This window comes from Rhinatrema bivittatum, chromosome 4 (genome assembly GCF_901001135.1).
Source record: "Rhinatrema bivittatum chromosome 4, aRhiBiv1.1, whole genome shotgun sequence".
Taxonomy (NCBI): domain Eukaryota; kingdom Metazoa; phylum Chordata; class Amphibia; order Gymnophiona; family Rhinatrematidae; genus Rhinatrema; species Rhinatrema bivittatum.
Window position 1 is genome coordinate 304,374,843 of NC_042618.1, and position 23,434 is coordinate 304,398,276.

At 42.2% G+C, this 23,434-nt stretch overlaps 1 protein-coding gene across 1 annotated transcript in view; it reads left to right on the plus strand.

The window, feature by feature from the left end:
• The window catches only part of DNAH9 (dynein axonemal heavy chain 9), a 1,128,006-nt gene that overhangs the window by 202,250 nt on the left and 902,322 nt on the right, over positions 1-23,434 (plus strand). The window contains exons 17-18 of the mRNA XM_029600235.1: positions 482-906; positions 6,408-6,630. Of these exons, the coding sequence (XP_029456095.1) occupies positions 482-906; positions 6,408-6,630 (648 nt within the window). The remainder of the gene's footprint in view (positions 1-481; positions 907-6,407; positions 6,631-23,434) is intronic.

A 23,434-nucleotide genomic window follows, 5' to 3' on the forward strand; every position in this document is an offset into this window, starting at 1 on the left:
CAGAAGGAAAAGATCCCCCTGAAGCAGTTTTTAACCAAACATGGCTCCGTGGCAAATATAAGCTAAGTAATTTTCCAGATACTGACTTTTTATTTGCTCACTATATTTCTTGTGGATAATCATGGTATAAATTAAGGAGATTAGTTTTAAATGCATCCAAAAACAAAATTAAAAAAATCAGAAAATTGGACCATCTGTGTTCAGCTTATAGTGGTGATTAGTTTGATAAAGCGAGAGTCCTACACATTACTAAAAAATTATTTATTATATATTTTTTTCATACTTTAAGTTGCACGACCGGGATTTTTGCATAACAGTGGATATTGGATTATCCCAGAGTTTGTACTAGTAAATTGAGGGCTTTGAGAGCACCATTATATTATATAATATATTGTATTAAAAAATAATTGTACTCATAACTGCAACTATATGCATGGCCATGCTTCCAGGACCTCTCTTTACTTTGAATTTTGTTGTCAAGGCTGACATGGAAGACATGGCGGATCTGGCTGACATGCGCAATTTCCTCATGGAGTGTGTACAGAACACGATGACAGCCTGTGTTGAGTACCGCAATTCCTTTGATCAGTACTCTTATCTGTATGTGGATGATCGGAGGGAGTTCATGCGCCAGTTCTTGCTGTATGGACATGTCCTGACAGCTGAAGAGATAGAAGCTCATGCGGAGGATGGTGTTCCTGAGACACCTCCCACCTTGCAGCAGTTTAAGGAGCAGATTGATTCCTATGAGAAGATATATGAAGAGGTGAACCGCCTGGAGCCCATCAACATCTTCAGTAACTGGATGCGAGTGGATGCTAGGCCCTTTAAATCTTCCCTGTTGAATGTCATCAAGAGATGGAGTCTGATGTTTAAGCAACACCTGATTGATCATGTCACAAATAGGTGAGCAGTCTCTGTTTTATATTTGTAAAATACATGTGCATTAAGAAAATAAGAAGTGCCATGCTTGGTCAAACCAAGGTCCATCAAGCCCAGCATCCTGTCTCTGACAATGGCCAGTCTGGATCACATGTACCTGTCAGATCCCCAGTTGTTGATCTGTTTCTTGTATTTCACAGCCGGAATAAGCGCTGGCTTTCCCAAGTCTACTTTTCTTTCAGGAACTTGTCCAACCCTCTTTTGAACACTACCATATTAGTTGCCTTGGCCATATCCTTTGGCAACAGATTCCATAGATTGGTTGTGTGCTGAGTGAAAAAAATACTTCTGTGATTTACTTTAAATCTGCTGGTTGTTAATTTCATGGAGTGTCCCCTAGTCCTAGTGTTTGAAAGGGTAACGAACAGTCCCCTATTTATCCATCTCACTTCACTCATGATTTTATAAATCTAAATTATATCCCCTCTGCTATCTTTTCTCCAAGCTAAAAAGCCCTGATCTGTTTAACCTTGTTCCAAATGGAGCTTTTTCATCTCCTTCATCATTTTTGTTGCCCTTCTTGGTAATTTTGTTTGCTAGGTCTTTTTTGAGATAGGGGCGAGCAGAACTGCACATAATACTCAAGGTATGTTGCATCATGGATCTATACAGAGGCATTATGATATTCTAAGTTTTATTCTCTGTTCTTTTCCACATTTATTCTGCGTGCATAAATCCAGCCCGGCTGGATTTACACGCACAGGGCTTTTAAAATCTGCCCCTAAGGCTGCAGACAGAAAAGTACTCGTGGACTTCACCCCAGCTGTTTGTGGGTTGGGTCCATGGGGAGAAGTACATGCATACTTTTACTCAGAGGCTGGGCAGTGTTCAGAAGTCTATTTTTGTAGATAAACATGTTTCCTATGTGAAATGCTTTGAAAACTGCTCTCAAGACAACCTCTTAGCTGTTTAAAAAAAAAAAAAGTGTTCCTCCTTCCCCCTTCCTAGAATATACATTCCTCTGCAAACTTTCCTCTCCCATCAGTATATAAATTTTCTAGTGCCAGGGTGCAAGTTTTTCAGTATTTTATTGCAAAAAAACATAGCCTGCTGCCATCACTTTTCTTCACCCCTCACTTCCCCCACCCCATCCATTGACAGTCACCATATTTCTCCACTACATCCCCACATGGGCCGCCACCACCAGATTGGCAGAATATAAATGTAAATAAATCATTAATCCTCCTCTAAGCCTCATCCCGGTCTTCTTCCATCACTCCTTTGTCTTGGGGCACCACAACTGACTCCAGCTCTCCCCCTGCCCTACCATTACTTCTCCTTTTCACCCTCCTTGGGCCACTGCGTTCACTCTTCCTCTCCACTCCAGAGCTGCCTCTTCCAGACTAGTTTCACCAGCTCCAATGCTGCAAAATGGTCAAAAAGGTTTTAGCAATTTCTCATATTTATTCTTTATAAAAAAAAAAAAAGTCACTTTTTTGAAAAAACAATAGACCATAGGTTCCAAGGTGATGGACGGGATTTAGAAACTGGTTGAGGGTGATGGCAATTATGTTAAATGGGGGTTCAGGTTGGTGGTAAATTGGATTCATCACATGGAAAGAGAGGTTATTAGTGAAGTACTTCTGAAATTTGTCCTAGGTCTAGAGCTGCTTATTAGCTTTGTAAGCAGTATTGTGAAGGGGGTTAGCAAAAGCTTTATCTTTTTGCAAATGACACTAAAATCTGCCATAGCATGGAAAACTTTCAGAGAATAGACAGAATGAGATCTAAAAGAGCGTAAGTAGTGCTCAGGTGCTTAGCAGCTAAGCTATAATTCCATACAATGTAGAGTGATGCGTTTGTGGTGCTAAAATTCAAGAGAGTGGCAGATGATGAGGGGTGAATTGCTAATGTGCACCAGGCAGGAGATAAACCTCTAAAAGATCACATCTAATGATCTCAAGGTAGTGAAAAAGTGCAACAAGGCACTGGCCAGAGCCAGAGGAATGCTAGGTTGTACAGGGAGAGAGGTATAACCAGTAGAAAGCAGGATATAATGGCTCTATACAAGCCTCTGCTGAGATTTTTTTTTTTTTTGTGCAATTCTGGAGACCGTACCTCTAGAAGGATATAGACAAAGATAGTCCAGAAAAACACCAAGAAAATGGTGCAGAGCCTTTACCAAAAGCCCTGTGTAGACTTAAACATGTATATCTTAGAGGAGAGGAGACATGGTTATGATAGGGGCTTTTAAATAACTCATAGGTTTAAATGGTGCACAAGAAGTAAACCCTTTTTCTGTAGAAAATAAACTCTTGATCGAGATGTCATGATATGAGGCTTCAAGGGGGTAGACTTGGGAGTGATATCAGAAAATATTTTTTCATGAAAGCAGTGGTGTATGTGTAAGAACATAAGAAATTGCCATGCTGGGACAGACCAAGGGTCCATCAAGCCCAGCATCCTGTTTCCAACAGAGGCCAAAAACCAGGCCACAAGAACCTGGCAATTACCCAAACACTAAGAAGAACCCATGCTACTGATGCAATTAATAGCAGTGGCTATTCCCTAAGTATAATTGATTAATAGCCATTAATGGACTTCTCCTCCAAGAACTTATCCAGACCTTTTTTGAACCCAGCTACACTAACTGCACTAACTACCTTCTCTGGTAACAAATTCCAGAGCTTTATTGTGCGTTGAGTAAAAAAGAATTTTCTACGATTAGTCTTAAATGTGTTACTTGCTAACTTCATGGAATGCCCCCTAGTCCTTCTAGTACAGACTGGTCTTTCCAGAGCAGGTGGTAGAAGCAAAGACAACATAATTCAAGGAAAACCTGGGATAAGCACTAATGGTCCCTTAAATGTTTGAAAGACTATGTGCCAAAATTTTCTTTTTGTGCATCTTTTTATAAGGTAAGTTCAAATTTGTGCACTGTGAGTTAATATAATGCAAATAATATTTGGATTTCTTATGCATGCTATGTTTTGCTGTGTGCGCAGGGTTCACGATCTCTGTGAGTGCGCATAGCTTAGAGGGAACTGTGATAAGCACAGAGAATCCCTAGTTGCAATAAACAGAAGGGAAAACCAGTGTTCTTATATCCATGTCATGTAGCAGTAATGTTGGGCAGGCAAGATGAGCCTTATGATCCTTATCTGCTACCATATTCTAATTTTTTTCCTTTAAATTGATGTATCATTGTTCATGGTGGGACATATTAAGCCACTATCCGGTTGCCTATGGACCTCCATAAGTTAATCAGATAAACTTATCCTGATAATTCGGCTGAGAGATTCTGTGGCGCAGCCATGCTGCTGAATATACTTGGCTTTCTTAAAGGGAGCTGAATAAATTTATTCATCTAACTTTAGGGCAACCAAATAGCAATCCTAAACAAAGAAAAGAAAGAGTTACTTGTAAACTTAAGGGAAAAGTCAAGAGAAACATACACAAACGAGAACAAGCAATTTAATACTTGCCATTTACTTAAGAAACAGCTGTATTACACAGCACCTGGAAAACAAAAGGTGGACACTCAAAATCTTTAAAGGTTTAAAGTCAAAGAAGTACATTTAGAAAAAGTGAAATTTTTCAGCTGGTTGGAGTAAAGTACTCCAACCAGCTGAAAGAACCGGTTCTTTTCTTAGTTAATTTTGTTTTGGAACCTATCAAGCAAAAGTGTTAAATGTTCATGTTGACACTGTTAATGCAATTTTGTTGCTAATTCTGCAAATATTTTCAGGGGGTTACAAATAAAAGTGAATTACTAAAGAAGTAATTAAAGCAATTGTAATCCATCTGATTATTGCTTTCAAGACTGTCTTCCCTCTCTATCCCTGGAAGACTGCCTGGATGGGCTCAGTCCCTTGTTTTCTTTGAGAAGACCCAGCTGGAAGAAGAGCACATTTTTCTCTACCAGTCTTCACGTTGGGCAACATCTTACAGTGACTCACTCCCTACCAACAGAAACCCCATTACTTACTATTGCTACCGTACCACTGAAGCGGGAGAATCATTGTCCCAAAACATCTGATTGGTTAGACTGCTTTCCCACATGGAGCCAGTGCAGAGATTTTGGGTGCCATAGGCAAAACTTATAGTCCCTCCCCTCCCCACACCCCTCAAGATCTGCCCTGCCTTCCTTGTGAATAATTAAAAATGATACATCTGTTTGAATCATGTGGTCTATTAGCAGTCTAGTTGATCATATCAGAGCAGAACAGGAGGCTGGAGAAGTTCTGCTTGGTCTTACCCAGCCGCTGGTCTCTTCGCACACTCTCCAATTCCAATCTGGTTATGTCCTCTATAAGAATCCATCTCAGTGCCATAGTAGCCTACCATGCTGCAGAGGGTTACAAGCCCATCTCACTCCATCCATTGGTGTCAAAGTTCATGAACAGCTTGTTGCAGATTAAGCACCACCTCCATGGGGTTTAAACATTGTTCTCATCCAGTTTACAATACCACCTTTTGAACCACTGGAATCTGCTTTGTTGAAATTCTTGACATGAAAAGTGCTATTCTTGTTTGCAGTTAAATCAGCAACCCCTGGTTAACTACTCTCCATACAGTCAATTCTTCCACATCAAAGTGGTACTTTATATACAATCTAAAGTTCCTCCTGAACATTCTCTTGGCTTTTCATCAAAATCAGTCCATCGTGCAGTCAACCTTCTTCCCAAGGCAGTATGTGTATGAGAGGGGAAAATCCCTCCATATTCTGAATTGCAAAAGTGCTTTGGCCTTTTTTTTTTTTATACATAAAAGGAGGACTGAGCCACATTGTCACACTTCAGAACTTTTTACTTCATATGATTCCAATCACCTGGATGCAGTGGTTGCCCAAGTGTACCTTGTCCAATTGGATTGTGGTCTGCATTTGTCATTTATATGTTCACAGGCCTTCGAATCTCTGACTCAGTCAAGGCTCATCAGGTGCAAGTTATGGCCTCTTCAGTTGCTCATCTTTATGAGGTTCCACTTGAGGACATTTGCAAAGCTGCCTCATGGCTATCTGTACACACATTTACTTCCCATTGTTGTCTGGACAATCTCTCAAAGGCTGAGATTAAATTTAGATGTGCAGTTATGCATAACCTTTCTCCCATGTAGTCAGCTCTGCACAATGGGGTCCACAATTACTCCACTACAACCCTCAGTTTGGGACTCCCTATGCATTATACTTTAATTCAGCCTGCTTATCAATAGAAAAAAAAAGTTGCTTACTGTAAATGGTATTTTTGCCAATCCATTCCTGATTCCACCCACCTCCCTGTAGTTAGAAATTAGCTTGGTACAAAACTGAGGACATTATGTGACCATGGCTGCGTAGAAATGCCCGTATATGCTCAAACACCTTCTAAGTCCTGAGAGAGCTATCTGTCCTGATGCTGTCAGATGTCACCCATTTGTGTGACTGATTTATCCTGTCCTCTGAGAACACCCTTTAAAGGTAAGAAACTGTTTTTTCTTTGATAGCTATCTTTTTTTTTTTTTTTTTTTTTTACCCCCTTATCCAGCTTGGCTGATCTAGAGGAATTTATAAAACTGGCAGAGAGAGGTTTGAGTAAAAGAGTGTCAGAAGGTGACTACAGTGGTTTGGTGGAGATCATGGGGCACCTCATGGCTGTCAAGGAGAGACAAAGCAGTACTGATGAGATGTTTGAGCCGCTGAAACAGTCCATTGAGCTGTTGAAGATGTATGAGCAGGAGCTGCCGGATGATGTCTACAGACAACTGGAGGTTGGTACCCTTTTTATACCAAGCTCTATAAGAAAGCAAGAAACTTTTGAGTTTGTGCTGATTGTGTGAATGTATCACATTGGGAGTTTTGATCTTTCTGCTGTACCATAATTCAGTCTTTGGATGTTAATGAACAGTGATTTCCAAACCTTTCCAATGAAAGCTCACTTTCAATCTCTACCAAAATTACTTCAGAATCCAATTAAGCTTCATACTGTAACTACAATGCCATATGTTGAAAATAGTTTAAAAACCTCTATCTTGTCATCCTGCTTTATATAGTGGTCTAAATTTTCAAAGGTTTAGGCACCTTTTATACAGGTAAAAGTAGAATTAATCCTCTTAAAATGGCCATATCTGGGAAAGGAGATCTTTAGTTGCCAGAAAGAATGTACAGTCCTTAGGCTACACAGAAAAAAATGTTTTGGAGGACATGTTTGAAAACTAATGCATCCATTTCAGTTTTAAAAGTGTGCACATTTTAGGCATGCTGCTAACATTTATGCTAATTTTTAAAACCATGAAAGTATGAACTTTTAACCGCATCACAAAACAACATTCAAACACAATGTGTGCACATATCTTGAAGCTGATATTCAAATGGTACTTAGCTGGATAATTAGGACTTATCCATCTAAGTAGCAGCAGCTGAATATTTGTCTATATTCAATGGGCAATACTTAGTCGGATAAGTCGGGGTGCGGATTCGGCATAACAGGGTGGAGCTGCTTATCTGTCTAAGTGCCGTTATTTGGGCTTATTCATCTAGGGGTAGATTTTCAAACAACGCGAATAGGCGTACTTTTGCTGGCGCATCAGGCGCCAGCAAAAGTACGCTGGATTTTAGTAGATACGTGCGGAGCCGCGCGTATCCGCTAAAATCCTGGATCGGCGCGCGCAAGGCTATCGATTACGTATAGCTGGTGCGTGCCGAGCCGCGCAGCCTACCCCCGTTCCCTCCGAGGCCGCTCCGAAATCGGAGCGGCCTCGGAGGGAACTTCCTTTTGCCTTCCCCTCCCTTCCCCTACCTAACCCACCCACCCGGCCCTGTCTAAGCCCCCCCCCTTACCTTTGTCGGGGGATTTACGCCTCCCTCTGGGAGGCGTAAATCCCCGCGCGCCAGCGGGCAGCTAGCGTGCCGGGACGCGACCTGGGGGCGGGTCCGGAGGGCGCGGCCACGCCGCCGGGACGCAACCTGGGGGCGGGTCCAGAGGGCGCGGCCACGCCCCCGGGCCGCCCCGGGCCGTAACCACGCCCCCGGGCCCGCCCCCAAAACGCTCCCGGCACGCCCCCTAAACGCCGCGACGACCGGGCCCGCCCCCGACATGCCCCCTTGGAGAACCCCGGGACTTACGCGAGTCCCGGGGTCTGCGCGCGCCGGTGAGCCTATGTAAAATAGGCTCACCGGCGCGCAGGGCCCTGCTCGCCTAAATCCGCCCGGATTTGGGCGGATTTAGGCGAGCAGGGCTCTTAAAATCCACCCCCTAATGTAGACAGATAACTTAGATATGCTTGATAGGTCTAAAGTTAGCTGGATACACTTATCTGGCTAACTTTACTACTTATTCAGGTATATTCCACAGCATAGCTGTGCCACTGAATATCCTGTGCAAGTTAGCTGGTTAAGTCTTATTCAACTAACTTAAATAGCTGGCTGTATTTAAATATTGGCCTCTGTATGTTGGAAAATTAGCTGAGTTTGTATGGACTTAAAATGTGTGTACATTATCAGATGCTGTACTTATAATTTACTGATATATACACTTCGTAGGATGTGTCAACTGTAGTGCTTATCTCATGACCCACTTGAGGTTCCTCCAGAAATCATGGTTGGGCCTGGGTTGCAGGGTTTTGTGAGACCACAACTAAGTCCAGATGAAGGGTTTAAGAGGCCACAGCTGGGCCCTGGGTACAGGGTTTAACAGCCCATGGCTAGGCTAGGAATTTTTAGTCATATCACACATAGCTGTTCGGTCAGGTTCCTTAAGCATAAAACCATATTTAAAGAATAGTTGGTGATGCCTATCCTTCTCAAGATTCTATGGTTATACAATACAGTGTGAGACTTTATGAACTTCAAGTTCAGGAAAATTAGAATGCTGGGTATACCATTTGGGATTGGAATATTATATACAGAGCATTTGTAGCAGGTACGGTAATATTTGCAGAATGCTAGTGGTGGATATAACATCTGAGATAGCATTAGAAATCTGTCAGTAAGTACATTGTCTGGTACAAGAAAATTATCTTGTTGACTGTCCAGCACAATATGAATATTCCTCATTATCCAGTCATATCAGTCCAGATGAATGGGTTATGTTCATCGACCAACAGATGGAGAACAGAGATCAACAGACTTGCTGATGTCAACCCCTTATATGCATATGTGCTGACCTCAGCCTGCCAGTATTCTCTGTCTCCAGCAAATGGTAGGAGCTCTCGTGCAGTGAGCTGAGGCCTGGTTAGGACAGATGATGAGAGTTTGGGCAGCTTCTGGGATGAAAGTCATTTATCTCTCTAATTCAGTTGAGTAGATCCTTTGACCCGGAGGACTTCCAAAGTTTCTGCAATTTGGCATTTTCTCTGCTGCTTCTTCATTTGTGCACATAAAGTTAAAAAAAAAAACAAACAGCGAGAGAAAAGGGAAAAAAAATCAACTGTTGGATAAGACTTAACCAGCTAACTTGCACAGGATATTCAGTGGCACAGCTATGCTGTGGAATATACCTGAATAAGTAGTAAAGTTAGCCAGATAAGTGTATCCAGCTAACTTTAGACCTATCAAGCATATCTAACTGTTTAACGGGGTAGCAACTGGGAGGTTAACGAGCCCTTCAATAGCAGTTGCGGTGAGTGGGATGTAATTTTTGGTGGTGGAGCAATTCTCTCAGAGCACAGGGAACAACCTAGGCTGGGGAGATGTTTGCCTTGGCAGCATAGAGAAAAAGGGCAAACCAGCAATTAAATATAGCTCTCCAGGGGAGACATGCATCTGCAGGATAGCCGCCCAGGGGAGTGGGGACCACTTCAGCGGTATAAGCGGTCCTATGTATTCCCACCTGAGTACTCGCTGTCATGGCAGGAATGGTAACCATCTTTTTGGGCCACCAGTGATGGAGCCTCTTTCAGGGCTTCCATATGAGCTCCATTGGGTCAGGACATGTTTTAATCTTTTCTGCTGCTGTGTATTCTTTTCTGTTGGCGGAGCCAGTTTATTCCTTGTCTAGAGTTGCTGTTTCTTCTTTCTGAGAAATGATTGCTGCTAAATAGAAGAAAAAATAAAAATACAGGACAAAATTTTCCTCAGCTTTTCTGTGTATAGGGCAGAGCTCTGTGGTGCGAGTCCCCCTAGGAATATTGAGGGATCTGCAGGATGAAAAGCATAAGCAGAAAAGGAGGATGATGGTGGCGTTTGAAAGACTTAGAATGCTAAAGAAAGTGATGGTGAGCAGTACTTAAAGTTCATATCCTACAGGTATGAAGAGACTGCAGCTTTTTCCTTCCATGCATCAGTGAAGGATCTCTGTGGTTTGGAAGGCAAGGCCCCAGGGGCTTATATTAAAGCCGAGTGAACTTGGCAAGATATACCTCTGGTTTCCTGGGATATATAACTTGAGGTTTTCTAAGGTAAATGTTTCAGGGTGAGCTGTTGAGACCTATTGGGATCTCTGTTCCTGGTGAATGGAGCACAGTTTTTGAGGACACTCAGGTTATGATCAGAACTTAAACAAGTGTTGGCCTTACAGGTGATAGGTGATGGTCAGTTCTGGGAGAGATGCCTCTGAATCCTAGAGATGCTTTAGATACCTGTTTTATCTCAGTTTCTCAGAGATTAAACATATCTATTTTGTCTTGGAGCATACTTCAGTGAGCAGCATGGCCTTCATTTTGGAGACGCGATGCTTTCTGTGTCAGTGTATTTGATCGTGGAGTCTATTTCTAAAATATTCTCACCAAGCTTCCTTAAGGGTAAACTTCTAGTTGACAAAGGATTTTCTGAATTGAGAGAGTCTAGAGTGCCTAGGCTTTGAGGTTGTCATATAAGTCTCGGATTCAGGTATAGTTGGGACTCTTCATCATCTTTTGAAGATGATCAAGCAAGGCCTTGCTGGTGGATTTCAATTCTTTCTTTCAAGAAACAGGAAATAGAGGGAACCTTGTCCTCTTGAAACTTCTCTGTAAGTTTCAGAGCTCAGTCTTTAGAGAGGAGGAAAGATGGTTGACGGACAGATATCTTCCTTGCATATATTAAATCACTTCAGAATGGTGGTACCTGGAGATTATTCTTGGTAACTGTTCTGGGGAGTTTTTCTCTCCTTTGGAGTGTTGTATTTTCATTTACATTTGAGCAGAGAAGAAGGGAAATTATAAGGGTCTGTTATTCATCTTCTCTTTATAGGTGCAGTAGTTCCAGGCCCTTGGTTTTAATGGGGACAAGACCGGTAATTTAGGCTTTTTTGTAGTCTTGTGAGGCTCATGTGCTACTTTGGATATATCAGATGGCAAAAAAGGTCTTGTGAGTCTTTCATTTCTGAATGGAAAATTGAAGACTGTGACATGACAGTGAGGCACAGGGAATTCTGGCCCTTGCTGACCCTCTTGGAGCTGTATCTCCATGCATCCATAAAGAAGGAGCTTATCAGTTTTCTTTTAGATTTCTAGAGCTACCTTTTCAGTTTTGCCACTGCTTTAAGGTTCTTCTTGGGGGGGCTGGTAATGGAAGCAGCATACCTGCATCTACAGGTAATTCTGGTTCATCCTTTTCTTGCAGATTGAATGCCACGATCTCTTGCGTCAAACTTGCGTGAAACAATGTGATTGCATACCGAGATTTTTTTTCTAGCTCTTCCTTTTTGGAATTCTTAAATGATTTGCTACACTCTCAGACTCTGGAGAGCTTTGGTTCATTGTTCATGGTCCGTGTTCAACTGATGGGGAAAATTCAAAAGCTGGGTCAGTGAATGTGGGCTTTGTGGGGCTTATTTACAGCTTCTCTGTTTCATGGCAACAATGTTAGATATGGTGCCTTGGACGAAGACTCCCATGAGATTTTCTAAGAAAGTTTCACTCTCCAGGTGGAATATCCAGGCTCAGATCTGTTCTGTCAGCCTACTGGATTCGGAGAAGAAATTTGCAGTGGCGGCTAATTAAGAATGGATCTCAAGCTCTCAGTCATTGACGGTGACATCGAATGCCAGTCTAAAGAGCTGGGGAGAGCACATTATCTGGGACATTTGGCTTCAGGTCAGTAGATTGCTGAAGAAGCAAGATGGTTCTTCAGTCAGTTGATGGCCAAATCATTTGGCTCTCTGGAAAAGTGGTTCTCAACCTTTTTTCTGTTGGGACACACCTGACAGATGGTTCTCACATGCGTGACACATTGAGCACATGATTGTCACAGGGATACATGCAAACACATACTCTGCATCTACAGGACACACCCCAACCCCCAAAAATGGATGCAGAGCAGAACTAGAATGTTCCCCATATAGTTCACCATACAAAAAAGATATTTCTGTTGTCATCTCAGTAACAACAACATAAACTCTCACTCCTACCAGGTGCGATAGCCCTCCTTATGAAGTCAGTAATTTACCACTAATGCATGTCTTATTGAGAAAACACAACCAATAAGATTGATACAAATGCCTTACATGCTAGTAACATACCTCACCACAGTCACACACATAGAATCGACCTTCACCAAGTACAGAAAGACCACAAATTACAAATATGGAGACAGAAACTGGAATGAAAACCCCAAAAAGCCACTCTGCATGCAGTGCAAAACTGGAGAAATGGAAACAGAAATATAGCATCTAACAGACTCCCAGGATCTGCAATGTTGTACACAAGCTAGTGTGCAAAAAAGTTACACCTGCATTATAGAATGCATTCAAACTGTAACAACCCTACTTATGAAAAGGCAATGCTACAAATATTTAACCAGGCCCTAAACACCAATACACCACCTATTAAGAAAATAGAATAAGCCAAGCTGCTATAGATTTCTACACAGAAACTCAAGCTTACAGAATACCCTTTCCTGGGTCTCACATGCAGAACACAGACAGACCCTCACCAAATACAGAATAAAGTGACAATCAATTTAATGTTTTTGTTTTTCCATTGTTGCATTGCATACACTCAGTCTGGCTTCCTGCTGCTTCCAGTTTATTTATGTCTACACATTTCTTTTTATACATTCCTCAAGAAATATAAAATAATTATAAAACTAGAATAATAAATATAATAAATGTTTCAAAACAATGGGTAAATTGGATGTTCTATCATTAAAAACTTACTAAATTGGAGAATTTTTAAACACCAATAAAATATTTCAGACACATCGCATAATATCCAATAATTAAAATGGCAGTCAATCAAGAAAGATAAAAAGCATGAATCTTTCTCTCTCTCACAAAACCAGTCACTTGCCTGATGAATCTTTCTCTCGCTCTGTCACAAGTCACCTCCCAATCTCTCTCACATATGCCTCCTGTCTTAATACTTACACAGTCTCAATCACACACATTATCTAACATACTTACACACATGCTGTCTCTCTCACTTACCCACACCCCCAGCCCACATGGCAGCTACAGCACAAGGCATCCTGGATCTGCATTGGGCAACTGAAAAGGGCAGCCATTGTGCTGCTATTAAAGCAAAGTCATGATAGGCTGGGAACTGCAGCAGGAGTAACTCCCCATGGCCCCACAATGGTAAGAAGGCAGCACTCAGCTGTTTTCCTAGGGTGTGATCATTGAGGTGTAGAGCAGTCAGCTGAGAATGCAATTGAGGATTTCCCGCTACGTGGCTGTCTCGGAAATCCAGTGATTAGCTGTCCCGGGGTTGCAGCGGTGAAGGACTGCCTCAGAAAGGAGACAGAAGTGTTCCTGCAAATGTGGAAGGTGGAGGGAGCCTTGGGACATGATCTCTGTGGCAGTGGCAGCAGCAGCATGGCTTTTTCCTGCAAGCTGGCTGAATCTCTCTTCCTTTTCCGAACTACAGGGCGGGCAGTAGAAAAGGCCATGTTGCTGTTGCTGGCTTCTTTGAACATTGTTGTCGTTCCCCTCTGGGCTTGAATGTGCTGATAGCCCAGGCAGGACCGGCAGCAGTATTAGTCAAAGAAATGTGTGTAACTCACTGGGATGGAGTAGAGGGAGGGAAGAGCAGCTGGAGACCAGGAAGTGCGTGACACATCTGCTGGTGCTTGGTGACACACTGGTGTGTCATGACACATTGGTTGAGAACCGCTGCTCTAGAAGCTTGCACAGCTGCAAAGGTATTAGATAGAATATTGTCTGCCATTGCCACTGTGCTGGCATCAGTGAACCATCAAAGAGGAGCCAGAAGTCATCAGGAGTCTTTGGAAATGAAAGTACTGCTTGTTTGTGACAAGAAAGGATCTGAAGATGATTGTGGTCTATCACACTGCAGATATGGAGTTTTGTGATCTGTTTTTTTTTTTCTTGAACGCGGTGTTGATTCTGGAGTATGGTCCCTTCTCAGACAGTTTTCAATCAAATGTTTGACCAAATGGGGATTTCCACTGTTAAATTTCATAGTGGCCAACAAGATGATGAAGGCAGGAAGATTTTTCAACTGGAAATGAGGCACTCACGCTTCCAGAATTGATTCCCTGATCTAGGGTTGGCCATCAGAAGTGCTCCTGTATGTTTTCTATTTGGTCCATGATTGGGAGTATGCTTCATAGATTTTTTGAAGCATCTAGGTCTGGTGGATTTAGTAGCTTTATTCAGGAAGCTGTCCTTGGTATGTGGACCTTGTATGGTTGTACACGGAAAGTTTGGAGCTGTCCTTCGATTTTGATGAAAGATCCAGATAGGTTTTGTTTGGCAGCCTGATTCTTGGTATGACTTGTTTAGTGTTTAAAAAAAAATTCATTCCCTCTTGGGTCTTGAATTTGGCATTAATTCCTTATTGGGGTCATAGTTTAGTGGCATTTCTCTAAAGTTATTTCCTTTGTGAGCAGTTTATTAATGGCTATTGTACAAGGATTTTGAAATTCTGTGAGCCTTCTTGCAGAGATCTTTTTTTAACACTCATGAAGGATATGATAAAGATTTTCACAGTTCCTTCCTCTCCCGTAGGTGCTCTTAGCCTTTCATTTGAATCAGACTGGTTTGCTTTCATTTAGCAAGCATGTAGATTTTGTTGCATACAGGTTGTTTCAGACCTGGGGTGTGAGGAGAATTCTTCAGTATATATCAAGAGCTCTGCCTTCTCAGGAAGTCAGAAAGGTGGAGCAGCTATTTAAGCTACAGTGGTTTAAAGATGTTGTAATGGAAGTGTACATCCTTACCTATACTGGTCAGATCTTATTCCACTAGATCTGATTACTTCATGGCCAGAGCTGAGGTGGTTTATTTTCCTCTGGAGACTGTAGGAGGCAACTTGGTTGCCTTTGCATTCCCTTTTGAAGCACTATCGCTCTAATGTGAGTGTTCAAGAGGAGGCTTATTCTGCCTCCAAGGTATTGAGCATAACAACACAAAGGGTAATATTCACAAACCTTCTTTGATAATCATATAGAACTTGACTCGTTTTATGAATACATCTGTGAATCAATTAAGTAGAGGAGGATTCGTCTCATGGATTATCAACTAATGAATTAAGCAGAAGAATAATAAGCAAGATAATAGATAATAGATCTACAAAAAGTAGATGAATAATAACAAGTCTAGAATTTGCACTTATTTGTTTCTATGTGATATGAGTGATGAATGTATGGGGGTATATGTGAGAGAGACAGATTTTAATTGTTTAGATAGCTGTAATACTTGTGATTGCATAATAAAAAATTGACACTGTAAGGTACAAAGTTCTTCTTTTGTGTGATGCCTCCAAGGTATTGAGAGCATTTGGCAGGATCCCTCCCTATGCGAGAGTAGCTTGGGTACATTCCATTCATCTGGACTTGCTTTACTGGATGATGAAGGTGAAATTAGTTTTTATCTGCTAATTTCCTTTCCTTTCAAGTCAGACCCATCCAGTACCTGACCTGTCTTGTAAAACTTTTGTAATTCTTCAATTGAAATCAGAGAGAATACTTGGAATTGGTATTTTTCAGCAGAGCAGGTTCCTACTTGATGTATTTATTTTTGGAATCCCTCTAGTACTTAAAACAAAATAATTAAGTAGTTTGGAATTTCCTGAATTAAAGTTGTCCACAGCTTGTTACAGATAATACTATCAGGCTGAGGTCAGCGTGGATGCATTTAAGGGGTGACATCAGTGAGTCTGTTGATCTGTCTCCATTTGCTGGTGGGTGGGCATAACCCATTCGTCTGGACTGATCTGCATGGACTCAAGGAAAGGAAATCAGGTACAAATTAATTTCACCCATACATTCTTTAGGATCCTTCCCTAAATAGGTTTACTGGTAGAGGTGGTCTTCATGTTTCCTAGTTCTGTGTTGTAGGCACCAGTCTATCTGCAAGTCCAAGTAAGGTCTTCAGGTACAGCTTTCACAGTAGGTGGATTTCTCAATAGAAAGGAAACAATGGAGTGAGATGTCATCTGATGAGGGTGAAAGGGGGTAGACTGAGGAGTAATCTAAGAAAGTATTTCTTTACAGAAAGGGCAGTGGACGCATGGAACAGCCTTCCAGTGGAGGTGCTGGTGACCAAGACAGTATCTAAATTCAAGAAAGCACAAGACAAGTACATGATATCTTAGTGGGTGGGATTGTAGATCTAAGTAGCTCTATGGATGGGAAGACTAGATAGGCCATGTGGTCTTTTACTGTCTTCATGTTTCTGTGTTTTTTGGGGGTTGTCCTTTTTCCTCAAGAGGAAAGGATAAAGGAGCCTCAGGGACATTTTTATATTCTCATAAAAGAAAATTGATATTAATGTAAACTGTTCCCCATTTGTGCTGTGAACCTCATCCAGAGGTGCTAAGGTACCAGAGTTTAAGCCGGTGAGGGGAAAGTTATCTTCCTGGGCCCCTGGTGTGGTCACTTGCTCATGAGTGTACCCAAGCTCATACTCCAGCTGGATGATGCCCACCCGGTGCATGAGGGTCCAGAATAGGAGCAAGGAAGTAAAAATTAACAAAAAGGTTAAGTAGCAATTGACCCAATGTCCATCCATACAGCAAAGGGGCACTGAAAAATAACAGAGACCTGGTTGGTGTTCAGTATGACAGTTTACTTAAAAATGTATCTAGGCCAGAATTGAAAAAATAAAGAATAGCATAAAAAAATTAAAGATGAAAACCATTGTTTCCTTGTCCATTCCAGATCTTCTTATTGGTCTCCTTACTCCTGCACCACCATCCATGTTCAAGAATCTCTCCCCTTAAAGGGTAGGGTAACTTGCGTGAAGTTCCAGCATACACTGGTTAAAAGATGGAAAAATATCCCCATGCTCAAAAATCTAATCAAATCAAAATGGTAAACAAAAAAAAAAATTCCCATAATGTAAACCAACCCTCAAAACTTCTAGTCAAGAGTAACAACTTCTTCTCACCTTTGCTTTCTCTGTTTGCTCAGGCAAAGAGCTTTCTGATTCCAGCCCTTCAGGATCCCGGTGGGAGGCATGCCTTTTCCTCCAGACTGAATCAGTCTTCTAGAAAAATATCTTCAAACAGCAAATATCACTACTTTTTGTCTTTCTTTCAAAGACCCCCAGGGTTGAGGCAAGGACCTTTCAGAACTCCTTTCCTACTTCTCTTTCCAACTCACCCACTCCAACCCATTGAAAAGCTGAGCATGCTCCAGGGGATTTTATACTTCAAAAAAAAAAAACTTTCCCAAAAAAAGGAAAGGGCAAGGGGAGGAATCCCAAATATCAGAAAACCCCTCCCACTGCCCATAGCTGGGAAAATTGCACAATAAAGCTCTGGAATTTTTTGCCAGAGGATGTGGTTAGTGCAGTTAATGTAGCTGGGTTCAAAAAAGGTTTGGATGGGAGGAGAAGTCCATTAACGGCTATTAATCAAGTTTACTTAGGGAATAGCCACTGCTATTAATTGCATCAGTAGCATGGGATGATCTTAGTGTTTGGGTAATTGCCAGGTTCTTGTGGCCTGGTTTGGCCTCTGTTGGAAACAGGATGCTGGGCTTGATGGACTCTTGGTCTGACCCAGCATGGCAATTTCTTATGTTCTTATGCATGGGAACAAATGTTAGTGATTGGCAAAGCCCAGTCACTTTAAATTTGCCGAAGCCCTGTCTTTACCCTACTTGGGGCTATTTATATTGTCAGTGCTCATTCTCAAATATCATGTTACTCAGTCACCTCATCCTCATCTGCTTCCTGTTTGCAGTTTGTTTAGGCTGACTTCTTGGATGCTCTGCCTTAATTGACCCAGTTGGCAAATTGTTCCCTGTCTTGCTTAGATCAACTGGGTTTATGGGTCCTGGAGAGTCCCCATTGCCTTGCTTACAAGGAAGATAAAAAAAAATCCCAAACAAGGAGGTGAGGGAGAAGGGAGCTCAAAACCGTAAAGGAGCCGGAATCACTTAGTTTACCTTTTGAATTTTATTGCCTTTCGTGGGTGAGAAGGAGAGTCTTGCCCCGATGCTGTATCTCCGACTTCCAGTTTGTGTCATCAGTGGGACCTTTAGAATCGGCCCGCCTACGGCGCACAGCAGCTGGTGGCACGCTCGTCGCCCAAGCCGCGCGTGCCTAAGCGGAGCGCTGCTTTGTTTGAAACAACCTCCCTTGAGTCTCCTTCACCTCAAAGTGAGTATTTATAAGTTTTAGAACTAATTTTCTATCCCTCCTCTAAAACCTCCAGTTGGAGAATCAAGACGGTCCTGGTAAGGGAGGTTTTGCAAAGAAGCTTCCGGTATTGTTAACTTTCTTTATTCCATTCTCACTGACATGCCCCATAGAAAAAGAAAGGGCAAGATATGGGTGGAAACCCTGACCATGCCATTACCAGCCCTATCTCAAACAAATATCGAGAACGTCTTTGTGCTGACGGCTAGTTCGTCCCCGAGTGGAGTGTCCGCTGCGATGGTAGGTAAGAAGCAAACACCTACCTCGCTGGACTTACTAACCTCTTTGAGCCCCCAGGGTTCCCATAACACCTTCACCCCCGTGATTTGGGCAGCCAGTGGATTCGGGACCAGTTACTCGACCGAAACTGCCGAGTGAGCTGGCCCCCTTCGGGAGGAACCCGTTGGAGTTGGCCACGAACGCATGTAATGCTGGAGTAACTGGAACCATAGAGCACACTCCACAGCAATTGCTGGAATTGAGTGTGAATAAAGAACTGGAACCAGTCACTCCAGAGTATATAACAACTGGGAAGGAAGGCATGACGACGTCCCCAGTATTGGGAGTGGAAAGCCACCATGAGGGTATGGTAAGCGCTGTTTCTATCTTGATAGCTGTAAAGCCGCAAGATATAACTTGAGTCTGTATGGAAAGCTCTACTCTCCTTGGAATCCTCCATAGTGAACTTGTCTAAAATTATGACTGATACACAAAAACATATCTGTCAAATTGATCCTTTGTTAGCAGTACATAATGATAAAATACAGGGTCTGAAAAATCAAGTATCTGTACTCCAGGCTGCTCACTTTTCTCTAACGGCATGGCTTTTGAGAGGAGGTGTTTGAAAAGGAAAGGTTACCTGGACTCTGTAGTCACCACATTGTTACAGTCTAGAAGGATGTCTACTAACCTCTCTTATGTTCGGGTATGGAAGATTTTTGAGTCCTGGTGTTCCGTCAGGGGAATTCGCCTCTTAGGGCCTTAATTCCTGAAATATTACCTTTCTTACAGGATAGCTTCACCAAGGGCTTATCTCTTAGTTCTCTTAAAGTGCAGGTAGCAGCACTGGGCTCTCTCCATGGCAAAATTGAAGGTTCCTCTATTTTGTCTCATCCGGACATGGTCCGTTTTCTTAGAGGTACGATGATCTTTGTCCTCCAGTTCGGAAATCTTGTCTGTCCTGGAACCTTAATCTAGTTCTTAAATCTCTGTGTGAACCTCCCTTCGAGCCACTCTGAAGGGCTACGTTAAAGGATTTGACACTTAAGATAATTTTTCTTGTCGACATTTGTTGGGCTAGAAGAATTTCTGAGTTACAGGTGTTATCTTGTTAAAATCCTTTCCTTCAGATTTCAGAATCCGGAGTTTCTTTATGGACAGTACCATCCTTTTTACCAAAGGTGGTTTCAGCATTCCATGTCAGTCAGTGGAACCTCCGGCTTTTCCTAACTTACTGGCGTCGGATCCTAATGCGAGGGAGCTCAAACGTCTAGATGTTCGGAGAGCTTTATTGCGTTACCTTGAGATTACCAATGACTTTAGGAGGTCTGATCACCTCTTCGTGCTGTGGAGTGGTCCTAATAGAGGCTCCAAGGCTTCTAAAGCCTCTATTGCACGATGGTTGAAGGAGGCTATTTCTTCCGTATATATTACATGGGGTCGTCCAGTTCCGGAAGGCTTGCATACTCTCTCCACATGTTTGCAAGCGGCCTCGTGGGCGGAATCTCAACTTGTTTCCCCACAGGAAATTTGCAGAGCGGCGACTTGGAAGTCGCTGCATACTTTTGCAAGGCACTATCGCTTAGATGTCAGGGCTCCGGCAAACCTTTCCTTTGGTGAGAGTGTTTTGCGAGTGGGATTCTCCAGGTCCCACCCTGGGTAAGGGCTTTGGTACATCCCAGGTGTCTGGACTGATCTGGGTATGTACAGGGAAAGGAAAATTGGTTCTTACCTGCTAATTTTCGTTCCTGTAGTACCACGGATCAGTCCAGAGCCCGCCCAATTGGAAGTTATACTGACGAACTGCAGGTGGCACAGTTGCTTAGATACGGTGCAGCAAGGTTTTTTTTCTCTGTCTCCATCTGCTGATAGAGGGAGATGAACCTAGGTGTCTGGACTGATCCGTGGTACTATAGGAACGAAAATTAATAGGTAAGAACCAATTTTTCTTTTTTTCATAAGGAGGGCTATTGTACCTGGTAGGAGAGAGTGTTTATCTTTTTTGTATGGTAAATTGAACAGGGACTGTCCTAGTTCTGTTCTGTAGCCATTGTTGGGGGGGGGGGGGGGGGGGGTCGGGTCAGGGTGGATCCTGTAGACACAGTATATGTTTACATTTAGCCCTGTGATGATCATGTGTTCAGTGTGTCACGCATGTGAGAACCATTTGTCAGTTGTGTCTTGACAGAAAAAAGGTTGAGAACCACTGATCTAGAATATGTAATTGATGTTGTACTGACCTAGAATATGAATGTTGACTCAGAATGGGAATGTTGACCCAGAATTTGAACGCTGATTTTGTAAACCGTTGTGAACTTATTTTGGAACAATGGTATATAAAACTCCTAAATAGATTAAAAAAAACCCCCACAATTGGAAAACATAGTCAACAAAAGTACTGACCCCAGTTTGTCTCCATTTCCTTTGTTTCAGACTGGATTTTTTTTTCATTTATTTCTATTTTTAAAATTTGTATACCACATTTCAGTGTTCTAGTCCAGTGGTCCCCAACCCTGTCCTGGGGGCCCACCAGCCAGTCGGGTTTTCAGTATATCCACTATGAATATGCATACGAGAAAATTTGCATGCACTGCCTCCATAACATGCAAATTTTATCTCATTTTTTAATTTATTTTTTATTTATTTGCAGTTTTTATATACCGACATTTGTTTAGTAACTTCACATCGGTTTACATAGAACATAAACTTGCAACCGTGCTACAAAACAAGAAGTAGGCAGCGGAGCTTTACAGATAAAAATTAACTTAGGGGAGATAACAAATTAACTGAAGGGAGAGGGGCAGGGGGAGGGAGGAAAACAAGATATGAAATTAACTGTGTGTATACATAGGATAAATAAGATAAAATAAATACAAAAAGATACAAATTAGACTGAGATATTAATGAGCTTATATGAACAATGTAATATCGTAGAAAAATTTGTAAATAATTGTAAGGTATTTGAGAGAACAAACGGAAAATAAATATTCGAAAACTGTGAGGCAGGGAGTGGGGTCAAGATCTTATGAGAGATTTGTTGTGGTAAGAATGGATTTGTTGTGGAAGAAGTGAGATTGCATGAGTGAAAAGGTGTGCAAATTAAGTGTATGCTTGTAGGAATAGCCATGTTTTAAGTTTTTGCTTAAATTTTATAGGGCAAATTTCTTGACGTAGTTCTGGTGTCATGCTGTTCCAACATGTTGGTCCAGCTATAGTAATCTCATATATAATCATATATATAGTAATCTCATGCATATTTGTTGTGGATATCCTGAAAACTCGACTGGCTGGTGGGCCCCCAGGACAGGGTTGGGGACCACTGTTCTAGGTGGTTCAAAAGGTAAAACATACATAAAATAAGAAAATAAAACAAAGAAAAAATACAAAAGCTCAAATATTAATTTTCCTTATGACAGGTCACCAAAAGCTTTTTTAAACAAAAATGCTTTATGCTTCTTGAATGTTTTGCAACAGGTCTCTATGCAGAGTCTCAGGTAATCGCAGGCCTGGCTTTGCCAATAGGCACATTAGGCACAATAGGCAGCTCTCTACTTCCTGCTTCAGCCATTCCCATCCCAGTTAATGGCTAGGGAACAGGAGGGGAGGAGCTAAGGCTGGAGCAGACATAGCAAAGTCAAAAAGAATCACTCTGCTTGCTAATCCAGCCCCTCCTGTCTTTCCAGGTCAGGAGGGGAAGGGTGAGCTTGGAATAGACAGAGTCAAAAGGGATGATTTTGGAAATGAAAGGAGGGGCTGAGAGTGAGATCATTGGGGGCTGAGGAGAGGAAATATGGGATGGGATCTGTTTGGGGATGTCTCTGTGAGAGTATGATGATTGGGGGCAGTGTGTGTGTGTGAGAGAGGAGATTGGTGCTAGTGCTTTGGGTATATGCATGTCAAATTAGATGGGAGGTTAGAGAAGGGATGAGGATTCAAGGGAGAGCAGAACTGAACCACTCTTCATCTTCCACCAAAATTGGGAATCCTCCACCACTTGACCTCACATTCTATCTCCAAAACCTGGAATCTCCCTTCCTTTTTACCTCTTATTTCTTAACAGACTTTGGGACTCCTGCCTCCTATGATCCCCCTCCTTTCCTTTTCTCAGTCCCAGAACCTTTCTCCACCTGTCCCAGATTCCTGATCATAACCTCTTCCTCATTCAGTCTTCCCTCATCCCCAGTTCTCTCAACTTCTTGTCCTATTCCTTATCTTCTGTCCTCTCATCCTCTCCTTTCCCATGTAGTGATACTTGATAGCCCTTTTCCTTACCCAATAAACACAAAATACATTTACCGAAACAAGCAAGATTGGAAAACTATTTTTATAATACAATATAAAAGATGGAAACGTTTGCCAATGTGCTTCAAAATGTTCTAATTCTTGTCACTGAATCTACACTTGAGCTCCTGCAGGAAACTGTGGGGCTGTGTCTTAGACCTTCTGCTCCCTGTTGTCTGACCTTATGGGAGAGGTGGAGAAGGGGCGGGAGCGCCAGCATCAAACATGCCGGGGGGGGGGGGGGGGAATAAACATAAATCCATCACTGGGTAATCTGTCCCATAAAAGGGTACTTGCAACTGCCTACACTATTTTGTCTGGTATCAATATGCCTAAAGGAAAATTAGTTTCTTACCTGATAATTTTCGTTCCTGTAGTACCAAGGATCAGTCCAGGACACCTGGGTTGTGACTCCGCACCAGTAGATGGAGACAGACTAAAACTTGTGGGCGGAGTATATATGCCCCTGTGCCAGTCACAGCCCCTCAGTCATACGTAATGTCAAAGTAGAACACAACCAGAGAACTAAACTAGCTAGAAACCGCTAA